Source organism: Oncorhynchus nerka, linkage group LG10 (genome assembly GCF_034236695.1).
Source record: "Oncorhynchus nerka isolate Pitt River linkage group LG10, Oner_Uvic_2.0, whole genome shotgun sequence".
NCBI classification, from domain to species: Eukaryota; Metazoa; Chordata; class Actinopteri; order Salmoniformes; family Salmonidae; genus Oncorhynchus; species Oncorhynchus nerka.
In genome coordinates, this window is record NC_088405.1 from 100,167,964 (window position 1) to 100,189,346 (window position 21,383).

General features: G+C 41.4%; 1 protein-coding gene across 2 annotated transcripts in view; it reads right to left on the reverse strand.

The window, feature by feature from the left end:
• Nucleotides 1–482: 482 nt before the first annotated feature.
• Nucleotides 483–21,383, reverse strand: part of LOC115126482 (periostin-like) — an 80,773-nt gene continuing 59,872 nt past the window's right edge. For both annotated transcript variants that reach the window (XM_065024009.1, XM_065024010.1), the window contains 9 exons: nt 17,449–17,551; nt 17,315–17,382; nt 17,142–17,187; nt 16,998–17,051; nt 10,059–10,523; nt 9,227–9,292; nt 5,255–5,341; nt 4,873–4,911; nt 483–2,164 (listed from right to left, as the gene is read on the reverse strand). In XM_065024009.1, the coding sequence (XP_064880081.1) occupies nt 2,046–2,164; nt 4,873–4,911; nt 5,255–5,341; nt 9,227–9,292; nt 10,059–10,523; nt 16,998–17,051; nt 17,142–17,187; nt 17,315–17,382; nt 17,449–17,551 (1,047 nt within the window). In that variant the 3' untranslated portion in view covers nt 483–2,045. The remainder of the gene's footprint in view (nt 2,165–4,872; nt 4,912–5,254; nt 5,342–9,226; nt 9,293–10,058; nt 10,524–16,997; nt 17,052–17,141; nt 17,188–17,314; nt 17,383–17,448; nt 17,552–21,383) is intronic.

Genomic DNA, 21,383 nt, shown 5'->3' on the forward strand with positions numbered 1-21,383 from the left:
TATTCTAATCATGTATTCTAATCATGTATTCTGATTATGTCTTCCAATCATTATTACACTTTGTGTAATGGACTTTGTGTAATGGTCTTTGTGTAATGGTCTTTGTGTAATGGTCTTTGTGTAATGGTCTTTGTGTAATGGTCTTTGTCTAATGGACTTTATGTAATGGTCTTTGTCTAATGGACTTTATGTAATGGTCTTTGTGTAATGGTCTTTGTGTAATGGTCTTTGTGTAATGGTCTTTGTGTAATGGTCTTTGTGTAATGGTCTTTGTGTAATGGTCTTTGTCTAATGGACTTTATGTAATGGTCTTTGTGTAATGGTCTTTGTGTAATGGTCTTTGTGTAATGGTCTTTGTGTAATGGACTTTGTGTAATTGCTGCTGGGCTTGTAGTGCAGGGTTCCTCTGTAAAAGACACCTCAGTAACAACAGGAATCACTGCTAAAATAAAGATGGAATACAATACAAATATGACCAGACATGATAAAAAAAAACATTTATTGAACATTTATTTCCAATACATGTTGGGTAGGTCTATGTTGGGTAGGTCTATGTTGGGTAGGTCTATGTTGGGTAGGTCTATGTTGGGTAGGTCTATGTTGGGTAGGTCTATGTTTAGGGGTAGGTAGGTCTATGTTGGGTAGGTCTATGTTGGGTAGGTAGGTCTATGTTGGGTAGGTCTATGTTGGGTAGGTCTATGTTGGGTAGGTCTATGTTGGGTAGGTCTTATTGTACAACTGAACATCAACAGTCTCAATAACAAACCCCAACAAATGAATCAGAAAACAGTAATCGAAACAGGAAAAACTAAAAACTAAGTAAAACTAAAGAAACCTGGTAGGTTGTCAAGTTTCGATAACTACAGCATCTTTAAAGGATAAAAAGTATTGCTTAATTTCTATTGGTTGAGATGCATCCATAAAACAGAAGTCTTATTGGTCAAGAAGCAACTATAAGACAGAGTGCTTAATTTCTATTGGTCGAGATGCATCCATAAAACAGAATGCTTAAGTCTTATTGGTCAAGAAGCAACTATAAGACAGAGTGCTTCATTTCTATTGGTCGAGATGCATCCATTAAAAAACGTACAAAATGTCTTCACCCTATTAAACCGTGTGATTAACAAAAAAAAAAAAACGTTTATTCTTTTCCGCCATACAATTATTATTTCCAATGTTCTACCTAATCCATACCAAAGCAAAAGTTCATAAAAGTTCCTTTCTTGGCATACAGCACAAACATTACGTGTAGGATAACTGATTCTCTTAGCGTTGTTAAAACATCATGTCCGACACCATTGGCCCAGTTGATTCACTCTAGGTTGATTTCATTGTTGGTTGAAACGATGTATTTCCAACGTCTTTTCAACCCCCCAAAAAATGCGTATTTCCAACACCTTTTCAACCTCTTTTGCTCCCCAGGGTGATTACTTGATTGGTATAGATGTTCCACATGGGTTCTTCCTTTTGTTTCCCATCATGGGAACTTAGAAAGTGTTTTTGTGTTGCTATATACCTTGGCGAGCTCCTTGCAGTGTCTCTATGGTGATCTGTAAAGATATCCCTGCAGGGCTAGTTTGCTCTAGACTGGTCATTACCGGTTTTTACTGGTCTGGACTGATTTTTACTGGTCTGGACTGGTCTTTACTGGTCTTTACTGGTCTGGACTGGTCTGGACTGGTCTTTACTGGTCTTTACTGGTCGGGACCCCACATAGCCTGGTTCCTCTCTAGGTTTCTTCCTAGGTTTTGGCCTTTCTAGGGAGTTTTTCCTAGCCACCGTGCTTCTACACCTGCATTGCTTGCTGTTTGGGGTTTTAGGCTGGGTTTCTGTACAGCACTTTGAGATATCAGCTGATGTACGAATGGCTCTATAAATACATTTGATTTGATTTGATTTGGACTGGTCTTTACTGGTCTGGACTGGTCTTTACTGGTCTGGTCTTGTCTGGATTGGTCTGGACTGGTCTTTACTCGTTTGGTTTTACTGGTTTGGACTGGTCTTTACTGGTCTGGGCGGGTCAGGACTGGACTGATATGGACTGGTCAGGGCTGGACTGATATGGACTGGGCAGGCCTGGACTGGTATGGACTGGTCTTGGCTGGATGTGACTTTTGGTTGTTGTGGCGTCTAACCAGCCTTACCTTCCTCCTCCTTACACCAACTGTAGAGAAAGAGATGGACAAAAGAAAAGTCACGGAACAGGAAGAAGAGATGGAAAGGAAAAATAAGAGTATAACAGAAAAATAAATGGAAAGAGAGACAAAAGAGAGAAACAGAGACAGAGACAGAGAGGTAGAGACCACCAGTATGAATCACAGGTTAGGGTTTTCCAACGATAACAGATATTTGATCGGTAGACTTAGGGACTGTCTGCATATTGTTGAGTTGGTGACTGTCTGCATATTGTTGAGTTAGTGACTGTCTGCATATTGTTGAGTTGGTGACTTGGTGACTGTCTGCATATTGTTGAGTTGGTGACTTGGTGACTGTCTGCATATTGTTGACTTGGTGACTGTCTGCATATTGTTGACTTGGTGACTGTCTGCATATTGTTGACTTGGTGACTGTCTGCATAGTGTTGACTTGGTGACTGTCTGCATATTGTTGACTTGGTGACTGTCTGCATATTGTTGACTTGGTGACTGTCTGCATATTGTTGACTTGGTGACTGTCTGCATATTGTTGACTTGGTGACGGTCTGCATAGTGTTGACTTGGTGACTGTCTGCATATTGTTGACTTGGTGACTGTCTGCATATTGGTGACTTGGTGACTGTCTGCATATTGTTGAGTTGGTGACTTGGTGACTGTCTGCATATTGGTGACTTGGTGACTGTCTGCATATTGGTGACTTGGTGACTGTCTGCATATTGTTGACTTGGTGACTGTCTGCATATTGTTGAGTTGGTGACTGTCTGCATATTGTTGACTTGGTGACTGTCTGCATATTGTTGAGTTGGTGACTGTCTGCATAGTGTTGACTTGGTGACTGTCTGCATAGTGTTGACTTGGTGACTGTCTGCATAGTGTTGACTTGGTGACTGTCTGCATATTGTTGACTTGGTGACTGTCTGCATAGTGTTGACTTGGTGACTGTCTGCATATTGTTGACTTGGTGACTTGGTGACTGTCTGCATATTGTTGACTTGGTGACTTGGTGACTGTCTGCATATTGTTGACTTGGTGACTGTCTGCATATTGTTGAGTTGGTGACTTGGTGACTTGTTGACTTGGTGACTGTCTGCATATTGTTGACTTGGTGACTGTCTGCATAGTGTTGACTTGGTGACTGTCTGCATATTGTTGACTTGGTGACTTGGTGACTGTCTGCATATTGTTGACTTGGTGACTTGGTGACTGTCTGCATAGTGTTGACTTGGTGACTGTCTGCATATTGTTGACTTGGTGACTGTCTGCATATTGTTGAGTTGGTGACTGTCTGCATATTGTTGACTTGGTGACTTGGTGACTGTCTGCATAGTGTTGACTTGGTGACTGTCTGCATATTGTTGACTTGGTGACTGTCTGCATATTGTTGACTTGGTGACTGTCTGCATATTGTTGACTTGGTGACTTGGTGACTTGGTGACTTGTTGACTTGGTGACTGTCTGCATAGTGTTGACTTGGTGACTGTCTGCATAGTGTTGACTTGGTGACTGTCTGCATATTGTTGACTTGGTGACTTGGTGACTGTCTGCATAGTGTTGACTTGGTGACTGTCTGCATACTGTCTGTTGACTTGGTGACTTGGTGACTGTCTGCATATTGTTGACTTGGTGACTGTCTGCATAGTGTTGACTTGGTGACTGTCTGCATATTGTTGACTTGGTGACTGTCTGCATAGTGTTGACTTGGTGACTGTCTGCATATTGTTGACTTGGTGACTTGGTGACTGTCTGCATATTGTTGACTTGGTGACTTGGTGACTGTCTGCATATTGTTGACTTGGTGACTGTCTGCATATTGTTGAGTTGGTGACTTGGTGACTTGTTGACTTGGTGACTGTCTGCATATTGTTGACTTGGTGACTGTCTGCATAGTGTTGACTTGGTGACTGTCTGCATATTGTTGACTTGGTGACTTGGTGACTGTCTGCATATTGTTGACTTGGTGACTTGGTGACTGTCTGCATAGTGTTGACTTGGTGACTGTCTGCATATTGTTGACTTGGTGACTGTCTGCATATTGTTGAGTTGGTGACTGTCTGCATATTGTTGACTTGGTGACTTGGTGACTGTCTGCATAGTGTTGACTTGGTGACTGTCTGCATATTGTTGACTTGGTGACTGTCTGCATATTGTTGACTTGGTGACTGTCTGCATATTGTTGACTTGGTGACTTGGTGACTTGGTGACTTGTTGACTTGGTGACTGTCTGCATAGTGTTGACTTGGTGACTGTCTGCATAGTGTTGACTTGGTGACTGTCTGCATATTGTTGACTTGGTGACTTGGTGACTGTCTGCATAGTGTTGACTTGGTGACTGTCTGCATATTGTTGACTTGTTGACTGTCTGCATATTGTTGAGTTGGTGACTTGGTGACTTGGTGACTGTCTGCATATTGTTGACTTGGTGACTGTCTGCATAGTGTTGACTTGGTGACTGTCTGCATATTGTTGACTTGTTGACTGTCTGCATATTGTTGACTTGGTGACTTGGTGACTTGTTGACTTGTTGACTTGGTGACTTGGTGACTTGGTGACTTGGTGACTGTCTGCATAGTGTCTTACAGTGCTGACAACAATCATTTGTTGTTTTGATCATCAGTGTTAAGTAGGGCTGTTGACGAACCTGTTGCCGAATGAGTTGTAATTTCACTGATGTGTGGTGTGTGTATGTGTGTGTGTCTTGTCATGTCTCTGTAGTTACCAGGAGCTCTTTTGGCAGGGGCCCCTATACCACCTCCACCTGTAGAGAGAGAGAGAGAGAGAGATAACAAAACATCACTCAAATGGAACATGCAGCCTAACACACAATCTATCCCTTATGATTGTAGATCCTTATGCAAGTACCCAATGCAAGATCGCAAGACACTTTGTAAAATGGCTTTTCCTGACACCTTTCTGCGTTACAAATATGCATATTTCTGAAGCAAAAGCCATTAGCAACGCTCTGCAGGGAGGATATCCTTCCTAACGTTTACATGCTTGTGTGTTGTTGAAATTAGGGGAAGGTGCTTAACAGAGACAACTTGTCTTCAGGTCTGAAAATCTTGATTAGGACTTCAACTTGAAAGATTGTAGGTTCTGACCTTGGATTAGTTTGGTGATCCTCTCTGACTCTTGGTCGATCATTTCCGGGTTGCCGTGGATGGTGGTGATCTTAGAGAATTCCGGGCCTGTGGGAGGAAACTGGAGCTGTTAGACACAAAATGGCGGATGCATGGATCCACAGATACGGTTTCAAACTGTAGAACACAGCTCCCTAGTTCTGGTCCTATATCCTCGACCCTGGTCCTATACCCTCGACCCTGGTCCTATACCCTCGACCCTGGTCCTATACCCTCGACCCTGGTCCTATACCCTCGACCCTGGTCCTATACCATCGACCCTGGTCCTGTACCATCGACCCTGGTCCTGTACCCTCGACCTTGTCTGAGGACCTCGCCACACAACAGATTTTTCAACCAGCACAGGCTTCACGAAATCACAAATCATTCCTTTCCCCCCAAAAACCCTCTGCGAGGTTCTTGATCTCCTCCTCCTGGAGAACATGAACCTCACTCTCCAGAAACTTCTCAATCTTGGACACGTCTAATCATTGGACCTAAACATGGCAAAGTCTTCACAGATCCTGTAGTTGCCTGTGCTAGACCAGAGGTTATAAAACCCCCAGACGTTCCATGTATTTCAAATATTCCAGAACTAATACACCTGATTCAACTTGTCAACTAATTATCAAGCTCTTGATCAAAGATGGTGGATATATAGAAAACGGTCCGTTTCGGTCTGCTTATAAAACCCACTAGTTGATGTCTGCTCCCCTGCGGAGGTCTGTTTAAGAGATGGTGGATATATAGAAAACGGTCCATTTCGGTCTCTAAAACCCACTAGTTGATGTCTGCTCCCCTGCGGAGGTCTCTTTAAGAGATATCAGACGGACAGTATCTCAATACACTGCACCTGCCAATTCTTAAAGTAGTTACAAGAAAACACGAAACACATTGTTGATGGATTGAAAGTAGTCCAACATTGGTATTTGGGAACAGAAGAGGCTTCACCAACAGATCTCAGGCTTTCAGCGTAACGTAGCACATACGTGATGGATTACACCAACGTGTCACATACAACATGACTAGGCTACGTGCATGTATGTACAGCTCCATCAACAACTGATCAACATGTTACAAAGCTATATGGCCAATATTAGGAGTAGATGCCTTTTTTCCATTGGCAAACATGCAAAGGCTTTGCATTAAATATTATTCAACTATATATATATATATATATATATCCCTGAGGAAATGAGGGACATGATGAGAATATATCATTATATTGTTACCATAAATTGACGTCTGGGGAATGTTAACATAACATTGATGTCTATAGAATGTTAACATAACGTTGATGTCTATAGAATGTTAACATAACGTTGATGTCTATAGAATGTTAACATAACGTTGATGTCTATAGAATGTTAACATAACGTTGATGTCTATAGAATGTTAACATACATTGATGTCTATAGAATGTTAACATAACGTTGATGTCTATAGAACGTTAACATAACGTTGATGTCTATAGAATGTTAACATAACGTTGATGTCTATAGAATGTTAACATAACGTTGATGTCTATAGAATGTCAACATAACGTTGATGTCTATAGAATGTCAACATAACGTTGAGGTCTATAAAATGTCAACATACATTGATGTCTATAGAATGTTAACATAACGTTGATGTCTATAGAATGTTAACATAACGTTGATGTCTATAGAATGTTAACATAACGTTGATGTCTATAGAATGTCAACATACATTGATGTCTATAGAATGTTAACATAATGTTGATGTCTATAGAATGTTAACATAACGTTGATGTCTATAGAATGTTAACATAACGTTGATGTCTATAGAATGTCAACATACATTGATGTCTATAGAATGTTAACATAACGTTGATGTCTATAGAATGTTAACATACATTGATGTCTATAGAATGTTAACATAACGTTGATGTCTATAGAATGTTAACATAACGTTGATGTCTATAGAATGTCAACATACATTGATGTCTATAGAATGTTAACATAACGTTGATGTCTATAGAATGTTAACATAATGTTGAGGTCTATAAAATGTCAACATACATTGATGTCTATAGAATGTTAACATAACGTTGATGTCTATAGAATGTTAACATAACGTTGATGTCTATAGAATGTTAACATAACGTTGAGGTCTATAGAATGTTAACATAACGTTGAGGTCTATAGAATGTTAACATAACGTTGAGGTCTATAGAATGTTAACATAACGTTGAGGTCTATAGAATGTTAACATAACGTTGATGTCTATAGAATGTTAACATAACGTTGAGGTCTATAGAATGTTAACATAACGTTGATGTCTATAGAATGTTAACATAACGTTGAGGTCTATAGAATGTTAACATAACGTTGAGGTCTATAGAATGTTAACATAACGTTGAGGTCTATAGAATGTTAACATAACGTTGATGTCTATAGAATGTTAACATAACGTTGATGTCTATAGAATGTTAACATAACGTTGATGTCTATAGAATGTTAACATAACGTTGAGGTCTATAGAATGTTAACATAACGTTGAGGTCTATAGAATGTTAACATAACGTTGATGTCTATAGAATGTTAACATAACGTTGATGTCTATAGAATGTTAACATAACGTTGATGTCTATAGAATGTTAACATAACGTTGATGTCTATAGAATGTTAACATAACGTTGATGTCTATAGAATGTTAACATACATTGATGTCTATAGAATGTTAACATAACGTTGAGGTCTATAGAATGTTAACATAACGTTGATGTCTATAGAATGTTAACATAACGTTGAGGTCTATAGAATGTTAACATAACGTTGATGTCTATAGAATGTTAACATAACGTTGATGTCTATAGAATGTTAACATACATTGATGTCTATAGAATGTTAACATAACGTTGAGGTCTATAGAATGTTAACATAACGTTGATGTCTATAGAATGTTAACATACATTGATGTCTATAGAATGTTAACATAACGTTGATGTCTATAGAATGTTAACATAACGTTGATGTCTATAGAATGTTAACATAACGTTGATGTCTATAGAATGTTAACATAACGTTGATGTCTATAGAATGTTAACATACATTGATGTCTATAGAATGTTAACATAACGTTGAGGTCTATAGAATGTTAACATAACGTTGATGTCTATAGAATGTTAACATAACGTTGAGGTCTATAGAATGTTAACATAACGTTGATGTCTATAGAATGTTAACATAACGTTGATGTCTATAGAATGTTAACATAACGTTGATGTCTATAGAATGTTAACATAACGTTGATGTCTATAGAATGTTAACATAACGTTGATGTCTATAGAATGTTAACATACATTGATGTCTATAGAATGTTAACATAACGTTGAGGTCTATAGAATGTTAACATAACGTTGATGTCTATAGAATGTTAACATACATTGATGTCTATAGAATGTTAACATAACGTTGAGGTCTATAGAATGTTAACATAACGTTGAGGTCTATAGAATGTTAACATAACGTTGAGGTCTATAAAATGTCAACATACATTGACGTCTGTAGTGTAAGGGTTTTCCTCCTCTTCGTCTTAACCTATATTGACGTCTATAGATTGTTAATGTACATTGACGTCTATACCTTATATTGTTTAAAGACGTCCATATATTGATACAGATGCCATATCTTAATTTGAGCCAGTTTGCTACAGCAGGAAAATAAAGGTGCAGGAACAGGAAATATAAATCGTTATGTGGATAATAATTCCCGGACATTTCTTTTTAACGGTAAATCATGTCTGAAATATTAAAGTGGAAATTACAAACGTTAGAAGTGTTTTTAAATCTCCAATACACCACCTTCGCACCGCAGGATGATCAAATTAAGAAACAGCATCTGTATACATTTGATATAAATAGATATAACACTATGGATTATTTCTTGAAGTACTACATCTGAAGTATTAAAGTAGCAAATCTTTACTGACCTTCCTCAAGCATCTGGTTGATGTCTCCTTCAGTATTCAGCCTTCCATCGGAGGAACCACGGGGAGCTGTGTGAGAGGATAGAGAGGAATTATTTATGTCTCCTTCAGTCTTCAGCCTTCCATCGGAGGAACCACGGGGAGCTGTGTGAGAGGATAGAGAGGAGTTATTGATGTCTCCTTCGGTCTTCAGCCTTCCATCGGAGGAACCACGGGGAGCTGTGTGAGAGGATAGAGAGGAGTTATTGATGTCTCCTTCAGTCTTCAGCCTTCCATCGGAGGAACCACGGGGAGCTGTGTGAGAGGATAGAGAGGAGTTATTTATGTCTCCTTCGGTCTTCAGCCTTCCATCGGAGGAACCACGGGGAGCTGTGTGAGAGGATAGAGAGGAGTTATTTATGTCTCCTTCGGTCTTCAGCCTTCCATCGGAGGAACCACGGGGAGCTGTGTGAGAGGATAGAGAGGAGGTCTTCAGCCTTCCATCGGAGGAACCACGGGGAGCTGTGTGAGAGGATAGAGAGGAGTTATTGATGTCTCCTTCAGTCTTCAGCCTTCCATCGGAGGAACCACGGGGAGCTGTGTGAGAGGATAGAGAGGAGTTATTGACGTCTCCCACTGTAATCTAACTCAACCCGGCAGCAGGTCAATGTAATATTTACATTCAACTATCCTCAATGTGACGTCAAAGAGCTGTGAGTCCCAAACTTTCGTTTGCTTCTCAAGCAAATCTTTCAAATGCTATCCTAACCCACAAATTGACCAACCCAAGCCTTAGCCACGGCCTTCCTGTGAGCCAATGTTCCAGATCCAACATTTTGGAAACATGGGAACTTACTCTCAATAACTCTGGTGACCTTTGTGATGGAAGGCACTCCTTCGATGACCCTGGTAACCTTGGTAATGCTTGGTTCTCCTTCGATGACCCTGGTAACCTTGGTAATGCTTGGTTCTCCCTCGATGACCCTGGTAACCTTGTTGAAGGCAGGCTCACCCTTGACAACTCTTGTAACCTTGGTGATAGCGGGTTTGCCCTCGACAACTCTTGTAACCTTGGTGATTGTGGGTTCGCCGTCGACAACTCTGGTAACCTTGGTGATAGCGGGTTCGCCCTCGATGATCCTGGTAACCTTGGTGATAGCGGGTTTGCCCTCGATGACCCTGGTAACCTTGGTGACGGATGGTACTCCCTCGATGCGTCTCGTAACCTTGGTGACGGACGGTACTCCCTCGATGCGTCTCGTAACCTTGGTGAGGGTCGGCTCTCCTTCGATCACTCTGGTCACCTTGGTGATTTCAGGCACTGGAGAGGAAGAAAGATGGATTAAATCCTCAGCATCTGAAGGGTCTATAACCCCAGCAAAGATACATTGGAAATGTGAGAAATGTATTGATTAAAAACCAACCATTTATCAATACAAAAGGTTGATAAAGAACGGAATGAGTGAGAACCCACTGCTACCCATGTGAACCCATTAGAAGCCTTATATCTTATCCCTTCCAAAACCCCGTGAACCCCTCATTGTTACTAAAACTAGAATTCAATCAGCTATGGACTATCGCATTTCTGGTGTGAAGAGGCACTATTATATATCCCTGACGATATTCAGTGCTGCGGCATAAGTCAGTTTCTATTAGAGCCTTCAACAGCTGAAGGCTGACAGATCTGAGATCAGATCAACCCACAGAGAAAGCTGGAATTAGAACACAATAAAGAGATGGACAACCCACAGAGATATTAGAACACAATAAAGAGAAGGAAAACCCACAGAGATAGCTGGAATTAGAACACAATAAAGAGATGGACAACCCACAGAGATAGCTGGAATTAGAACACAATAAAGAGATGGACAACCCACAGAGATATCCGAACCCAATAAAGAGATGGACAACCCACAGAGATATCCGAACACAATAGAGACGGACAACCCACAGAGATATCTGGAATTAGAACACAATAAAGAGACGGACAACCCACAGAGATATCCGAACACAATAAAGAGAAGGAAAACCCACAGAGATAGCTGGAATTAGAACACAATAAAGAGATTAGTGTAGTGTCAACAACGCAGACACTGCCAGCTAGCCTACATAGTCAACAACGCAGCCTCTGCCAGCTAGCCTACTTCAGCAGTACTGTATCATCTTAATCATTTTAGTCAATAAGATTCTTGCTACGTAAGCTTAACTTTCTGAACACTCGAGACGTGTAGTCCACTTGTCATTCCAATCTCCTTTGCATTAGCGTAGCCTCTTGTGTAGCCTGTCAACTATGTGTCTGTCTATCCCTGTTCTCTCCTCTCTGCACAGACCATACAAACGCTCCACACCGCGTGGCCGCGGCCACCCTAATCTGGTGGTCCCAGCGCGCACGACCCACGTGGAGTTCCAGGTCTCCGGTAGCCTCTGGAACTGCCGATCTGCGGCCAACAAGGCAGAGTTCATCTCAGCCTATGCCCCCCTCCAGTCCCTCGACTTCTTGGCACTGACGGAAACATGGATCACCACAGACAACACTGCTACTCCTACTGCTCTCTCTTTGTCTGCCCACGTGTTCTCGCACACCCCGAGAGCTTCTGGTCAGCGGGGTGGTGGCACCGGGATCCTCATCTCTCCCAAGTGGTCATTCTCTCTTTCTCCCCTTACCCATCTGTCTATCGCCTCCTTTGAATTCCATGCTGTCACAGTTACCAGCCATTTCAAGCTTAACATCCTTATCATTTATCGCCCTCCAGGTTCCCTCGGAGAGTTCATCAATGAGCTTGATGCCTTGATAAGCTCCTTTCCTGAGGACGGCTCACCTCTCACAGTTCTGGGCGACTTTAACCTCCCCACGTCTACCTTTGACTCATTCCTCTCTGCCTCCTTCTTTCCACTCCTCTCCTCTTTTGACCTCACCCTCTCACCTTCCCCCCCTTCTCACAAGGCAGGAAATACGCTCGACCTCATCTTTACTAGATGCTGTTCTTCCACTAACCTCATTGCAACTCCCTCCAAGTCTCCGACCACTACCTTGTATCCTTCTCCCTCTCGCTCTCATCCAACACTTCCCACACTGCCCCTACTCGGATGGTATCGCGCCGTCCCAACCTTCGCTCTCTCTCCCCCGCTACTCTCTCCTCTTCCATCCTATCATCTCTTCCCTCTGCTCAAACCTTCTCCAACCTATCTCCTGATTCTGCCTCCTCAACCCTCCTCTCCTCCCTTTCTGCATCCTTTGACTCTCTATGTCCCCTGTCCTCCAGGCCGGCTCGGTCCTCCCCTCCCGCTCCGTGGCTCAACGACTCATTGCGAGCTCACAGAACAGGGCTCCGGGCAGCCGAGCGGAAATGGAGGAAAACTCGCCTCCCTGCGGACCTGACATCCTTTCACTCCCTCCTCTCTACATTTTCCTCTTCTCTCTCTGCTGCTAAAGCCACTTTCTACCACTCTAAATTCCAAGCATCTGCCTCTAACCCTAGGAAGCTCTTTGCAACCTTCTCCTCCCTCCTGAATCCTCCTCCCCCTCCCCCCCCTTCTCCCTCTCTGCAGATTACTTTGTCAACCATTTTGAAAAGAAGGTCGACGACATCCGATCCTCGTTTGCTAAGTCAAACGACACCGCTGGTTCTGCTCACACTGCCCTACCCTGTGCTCTGACCTCTTTCTCCCCCCTCTCTCCAGATGAAATCTCGCGTCTTGTGACGGCCGGCCGCCCAACAACCTGCCCGCTTGACCCTATCCCCTCCTCTCTTCTCCAGACCATTTCCGGAGACCTTCTCCCTTACCTCACCTCGCTCATCAACTCATCCCTGACCGCTGGCTACGTCCCTTCCGTCTTCAAGAGAGCGAGAGTTGCACCCCTTCTGAAAAAACCTACACTCGATCCCTCAGATGTCAACAACTACAGACCAGTATCCCTTCTTTCTTTTCTCTCCAAAACTCTTGAACGTGCCGTCCTTGGCCAGCTCTCCCGCTATCTCTCTCAGAATGACCTTCTTGATCCAAATCAGTCAGGTTTCAAGACTAGTCATTCAACTGAGACTGCTCTTCTCTGTATCACGGAGGCGCTCCGCACTGCTAAAGCTAACTCTCTCTCCTCTGCTCTCATCCTTCTAGACCTATCGGCTGCCTTCGATACTGTGAACCATCAGATCCTCCTCTCCACCCTCTCCGAGTTGGGCATCTCCGGCGCGGCCCACGCTTGGATTGCGTCCTACCTGACAGGTTGCTCCTACCAGGTGGCGTGGCGAGAATCCGTCTCCACACCACGTGCTCTCACCACTGGTGTCCCCAGGGCTCTGTTCTAGGCCCTCTCCTATTCTCGCTATACACCAAGTCACTTGGCTCTGTCATAACCTCACATGGTCTCTCCTATCATTGCTATGCAGACGACACACAATTAATCTTCTCCTTTCCCCCTTCTGATGATCAGGTGGCGAATCGCATCTCTGCATGTCTGGCAGACATATCAGTGTGGATGACGGATCACCACCTCAAGCTGAACCTCGGCAAGACGGAGCTGCTCTTCCTCCCGGGGAAGGACTGCCCGTTCCATGATCTCGCCATCACGGTTGACAACTCCATTGTGTCCTCCTCCCAGAGCGCTAAGAACCTTGGCGTGATCCTGGACAACACCCTGTCGTTCTCAACTAACATCAAGGCGGTGGCCCGTTCCTGTAGGTTCATGCTCTACAACATCCGCAGAGTATGACCCTGCCTCACACAGGAAGCGGCGCAGGTCCTAATCCAGGCACTCGTCATCTCCCGTCTTGATTACTGCAACTCGCTGTTGGCTGGGCTCCCTGCCTGTGCCATTAAACCCCTACAACTCATCCAGAACGCCGCAGCCCGTCTGGTGTTAAACCTTCCCAAGTTCTCTCACGTCACCCCGCTCCTCCGCTCTCTCCACTGGCTTCCAGTTGAAGCTCGCATCCGCTAAAAGACCATGGTGCTTGCCTACGGAGCTGTGAGGGGAACGGCACCTCAGTACCTCCAGGCTCTGATCAGGCCCTACACCCAAACAAGGGCACTGCGTTCATCCACCTCTGGCCTGCTCGCCTCCCTACCACTGAGGAAGTACAGTTCCCGCTCAGCCCAGTCAAAACTGTTCGCTGCTCTGGCCCCCCAATGGTGGAACAAACTCCCTCACGACGCCAGGACAGCGGAGTCAATCACCACCTTCCGGAGACACCTGAAATCCCACCTCTTTAAGGAATACCTAGGATAGGATAAAGTAATCCCTCTCACCCCCCTTAAAAGACTTAGATGCACTACTGTTCCACTGGATGTCATAAGGTGAATGCACCAATTTGTAAGTCGCTCTGGATAAGAGCGTCTGCTAAATGACTTAAATGTAAATGTAAATGAGATGGACAACCCACAGAGATATCTGGAATTAGAACACAATAAAGAGATGGACAACCCACAGAGATATCCGAACACAATCAAGAGATGGACAACCCAAAGAGATATCCGAACACAATACAGAGATGGACAACCCACAGAGATATCCGAACACAATAAAGCGATGGACAACCCACAGAGATATCCGAACACAATAAAGAGATGGACAACCCACAGAGATATCCGAACACAATAAAGGGAAGGACAACCCACAGAGATATCTGGAATTAGAACACAATAAAGAGATGGACAACCCACAGAGATATCAGAACACAATAAAGAGATGGACAACCCACAGAGATATCCGAACACAATAAAGAGATGGACAACCCACAGAGATATCCGAACACAATAAAGGGAAGGACAACCCACAGAGATATCTGGAATTAGAACACAATAAAGAGATGGACAACCCACAGAGATATCAGAACACAATAAAGAGATGGACAACCCACAGAGATAGCTGGAATCAGAACACACCTTTCAGATACATAGACCTCTACAAACCTCAGCTGTCTGAACAGCTCTCAAACAGATAGAAAACCACAGCTAGAGTTCTCTGAGTTACATTTGAAATAAGTACTTGGAACCATCTGGAGTTAATCAAGATTATACTTTGGGTTCTGATGGGATACGACAGTTGAACTAAGCTCATGAAGCATTTCTAAGTTATATTCTTCAAGAATCAATGGGCATACTGTATACCATTATTTGACTATTCCAAAAATGTATGCAGCAATTGCAGATTGCCCCTTTAACGGGAGGCAGGCGATCCCTCTTACTTCCTAAATAGCCTACACCAAACTAGTTATCCACACATTGCTGCTTCCTAATACAGCGAGCCAGGCTCACGTTGGATTGGGCTCAGACCCAAAAGGACAGATACTGGCATGGACTCTACTTACGATACAGTGACAGCTCAATTACCTCATCAACAAGAGACCAATTACCTCATCAACAAGAGACCAATTACCTCATCAACAAGAGACCACTTAGAGGCTACATTATCAACAGGAGGTCAACATTACACATGGAAGATAGAAATGGACAGAGGTCAATATTCCACATGGGACGGACAGAGGTCAATATTCCACATGGGAGGGACAGAGGTCAATATTCCACATGGGATGGACAGAGGTCAATATTCCACATGGGATGGACAGAGGTCAATATTCCACATGGGATGGACAGAGGTCAATATTCCACATGGGAGGGACAGAGGTCAATATTCCACATGGAAGATAGAAAGGGACAGAGGTCAATATTCCACATGGAAGATAGAAAGGGACAGAGATCAATATTCCACATGGGAGGGACAGAGGTCAATATTCCACATGGGAGGGACAGAGGTCAATATTCCACATGGGAGGGACAGAGGTCAATATTCCACATGGGAGGGACAGAGGTCAATATTCCACATGGGAGGGACAGAGGTCAATATTCCACATGGGAGGGACAGAGGTCAATATTCCACATGGGAGGGACAGAGGTCAATATTCCACATGGGAGGGACAGAGGTCAATATTCCACATGGGAGGGACAGAGGTCAATATTCCACATGGGAGGGACAGAGGTCAATATTCCACATGGGAGGGACAGAGGTCAATATTCCACATGGGAGGGACAGAGGTCAATATTCCACATGGAAGATAGAAAGGGACAGAGGTCAATATTCCACATGGGAGGGACAGAGGTCAATATTCCACATGGGAGGGACAGAGGTCAATATTCCACATGGGAGGGACAGAGGTCAATATTCCACATGGGAGGGACAGAGGTCAATATTCCACATGGGAGGGACAGAGGTCAATATTCCACATGGGAGGGACAGAGGTCAATATTCCACATGGGAGGGACAGAGGTCAATATTCCACTTGGGAGGGACAGAGGTCAATATTCCACATGGGACGGACAGAGGTCAATATTCCACATGGGAGGGACAGAGGTCAATATTCCACATGGGAGGGACAGAGGTCAATATTCCACATGGGAGGGACAGAGGTCAATATTCCACATGGGAGGGACAGAGGTCAATATTCCACATGGGAGGGACAGAGGTCAATATTCCACATGGGACGGACAGAGGTCAATATTCCACATGGGAGGGACAGAGGTCAATATTCCACATGGGAGGGACAGAGGTCAATATTCCACATGGAAGATAGAAAGGGACAGAGGTCAATATTCCACATGGGAGGGACAGAGGTCAATATTCCACATGGAAGATAAACTACTGGATCAGCCGCTGTCTATCAGAGCAACCACTTGTCCGACACTTGAGCCATTATGAGATCCGAACCCCTTGACAAAGGTGCCAGGTCGCTACAGTAACACACAAGGCTGCCGTAGGACTGACGAGATTCTATTATATGAAACATAAACATCTGTTTACCTGAATCCACGTGTGATTCCGTTTGGACGTGAGTTGTCGTGGTGATTGTCCTCTCTGCAAAACAAAACAAAGAAAAGCTGGTATTACGTCGATGTTCAGAACAATCGACGACAACGATGATGAAGACAGTAATGATGAACTTACTGATGAAGGTGAGGGGGATTTTGGTGTAGGAGAATCCAGAGACATACTAAAACACAACAACAACAAATGATAGGTTGGGGGTAAAAGGTAAGACAGAAGTTAAATATATATGACTGAAGATATGACCAGACAATAAAAAACACACACACACACACACACACACACACAGCTACCTTGATCTGGATGTACTTGATGAGTTTCTTCAGCAGCACCAGTAGGGACTCGCGACCCACAGGCAGGTCTGGAGATCACAGATACATGGTTACACACACACATACACACACAGACACACACACACACAACTCACCCCCAGGGTAGAGGATGTTCTTTACTACGTGAATCACTCCGTTGGTGGCCATAAGATCAATGTCTGGCACGTCCAGCGAGTTCACCTGGATGGACTTGTTCACCTGTCGTTAAGAACACAGTCATAACAGTGTTATAACTAACGCTATAACTATAGGATTACCAATAATAGACATGGAGTTGTTCACCTGTTATAACAGTGTTATAACTAACACTATAACTATAGGATTACCAATAATAGACATGGAGTTGTTCACCTGTTATAACAGTGTTATAACTAACACTATAACTATAGGATTACCAATAATAGACATGAGGGAGTTGTTCACCTGTTATAACTAACGCTATAACTATAGGATTACCAATAATAGACATGGAGTTGTTCACCTGTTATAACAGTGTTATAACTATAGGATTACCAATAATAGACATGATGGACTTGTACAACTGTTATAACTAACGCTATAACTATAGGATTACCAATAATAGACATGATGGACTTGTTCACCTGTTATAACAGTGTTATAACTAACGCTATAACTATAGGATTACCAATAATAGACATGATGGACTTGTTCACCTGTTATAACAGTGTTATAACTAACGCTATAACTATAGGATTACCAATAATAGACATGATGGACTTGTTCACCTGTTATAACTAACGCTATAACTATAGGATTACCAATAATAGACATGGAGTTGTTCACCTGTTATAACAGTGTTATAACTAACGCTATAACTATAGGATTACCAATAATAGACATGATGGACTTGTTCACCTGTTATAACAGTGTTATAACTATAGGATTACCAATAATAGACATGGACTTGTTCACCTGTTATAACAGTGTTATAACTATAGGATTACCAATAATAGACATGATGGACTTGTTCACCTGTTATAACAGTGTTATAACTATAGGATTACCAATAATAGACATGGACTTGTTCACCTGTTATAACAGTGTTATAACTATAGGATTACCAATAATAGACATGGAGTTGTTCACCTGTTATAACAGTGTTATAACTATAGGATTACCAATAATAGACATGGAGTTGTTCACCTGTTATAACTAACGCTATAACTATAGGATTACCAATAATAGACATGGACTTGTTCACCTGTTGGACTTGTTCACCTGTTATAACAGTGTTATAACTAACACTATAACTATAGGATTACCAATAATAGACATGGAGTTGTTCACCTGTTATAACAGTGTTATAACTATAGGATTACCAATAATAGACATGATGGACTTGTTCACCTGTTATAACAGTGTTATAACTAACACTATAACTATAGGATTACCAATAATAGACATGATGGACTTGTTCACCTGTTATAACTAACACTATAACTATAGGATTACCAATAATAGACATGGAGTTGTTCACCTGTTATAACAGTGTTATAACTAACGCTATAACTATAGGATTACCAATAATAGACATGGAGTTGTTCACCTGTTATAACAGTGTTATAACTAACGCTATAACTATAGGATTACCAATAATAGACATGATGGACTTGTTCACCTGTTATAACAGTGTTATAACTATAGGATTACCAATAATAGACATGGACTTGTTCACCTGTTATAACAGTGTTATAACTATAGGATTACCAATAATAGACATGATGGACTTGTTCACCTGTTATAACAGTGTTATAACTATAGGATTACCAATAATAGACATGGACTTGTTCACCTGTTATAACAGTGTTATAACTATAGGATTACCAATAATAGACATGGAGTTGTTCACCTGTTATAACAGTGTTATAACTATAGGATTACCAATAATAGACATGGAGTTGTTCACCTGTTATAACTAACGCTATAACTATAGGATTACCAATAATAGACATGGACTTGTTCACCTGTTATAACAGTGTTATAACTAACACTATAACTATAGGATTACCAATAATAGACATGGAGTTGTTCACCTGTTATAACAGTGTTATAACTATAGGATTACCAATAATAGACATGATGGACTTGTTCACCTGTTATAACAGTGTTATAACTAACACTATAACTATAGGATTACCAATAATAGACATGATGGACTTGTTCACCTGTTATAACTAACACTATAACTATAGGATTACCAATAATAGACATGGAGTTGTTCACCTGTTATAACAGTGTTATAACTATAGGATTACCAATAATAGACATGATGGACTTGTTCACCTGTTATAACAGTGTTATAACTAACACTATAACTATAGGATTACCAATAATAGACATGATGGACTTGTTCACCTGTTATAACTAACACTATAACTATAGGATTACCAATAATAGACATGGAGTTGTTCACCTGTCATAACACGGGTCCTAAGTGTTATAAACAGTTATAACCATTGTTATTATTGCAACCAATAGTAATAGGATGGGGTACAGTATACATATGGATAGAGTTGTGCACCTGGGAGTGCTAATAACACAATTACTTAATAATTATTATAATATTCAAATGAACTCCAAACCCCTAAAACATGATCTACGCACTAACAGTGTAGAACTGTAGCTCTGTTGGCTGTTTGTACTCCGACTTTGGCATTGATCAAGTTGTCATTGATCAAGTAGTCATTGATCAAGTTGTCATTGATCAAGTTGTCATTGATCAAGTTGTCATTGATCAAGTTGTCATTGATCAAGTTGTCATTGATCAAGTTGTCATTGATCAAGTAGTCAATGATTCCCTTACTAATGACATAATGATTCCCTTACTAATAACATCAGGACATAATGATTCCCTTACTAATGACATAATGATTCCTTTACTAATAACATAATGATTCCTTTACTAATGACATAATGATTCCCTTACTAATGACATAATGGTTCCTTTACTAATAACATCAGGACATAATGATTCCCTTACTAATGACATAATGATTCCCTTACTAATAACATCAGGACATAATGATTCCCTTACTAATGACATAATGATTCCTTTACTAATAACATAATGATTCCTTTACTAATGACATAATGATTCCCTTACTAATGACATAATGGTTCCTTTACTAATAACATCAGGACATAATGATTCCCTTACTAATGACATAATGATTCCCTTACTAATGACATAATGGTTCCTTTACTAATAACACCAGGACATAATGATTCCCTTACTAATGACATAACGATTCCTTTACTAATGACATAATGATTCCTTTACTAATGACATAATGATTCCTTTACTAATAACATAATGATTCCCTTACTAATGACATAATGATTTCTTTACTAATAACACCAGGACATAATGATTCCCTTACTAATGACATCAGGACATAATGATTCCCTTACTAATGACATAATGATTCCTTTACTAATGACATAATGATTCCTTTACTAATAACATCAGGACATAATGATTCCCTTACTAATGACATAATGATTCCTTTACTAATGACATCAGGACATAATGATTCCTTTACTAATAACATCAGGACATAATGATTCCTTTACTAATGACATAATGATTCCTTTACTAATGACATAATGATTCCTTTACTAATGACATCAGGACATAATGATTCCCTTACTAATGACATAATGATTCCTTTACTAATGACATAATGATTCCCTTACTAATGACATAATGATTCCTTTACTAATAACATCAGGACATAATGATTCCTTTACTAATGACATAATGATTCCTTTACTAATGACATAATGATTTCTTTACTAATGACATAATGATTCCCTTACTAATGACATAATGATTCCTTTACTAATGACATAATGATTCCTTTACTAATGACATAATGATTCCTTTACTAATGACATAATGATTCCTTTACTAATAACATCAGGACATAAAGATTCCTTTACTAATGACACCAGGACATAATGATTCCCTTACTAATGACATAATGATTCCTTTACTAATGACATAATG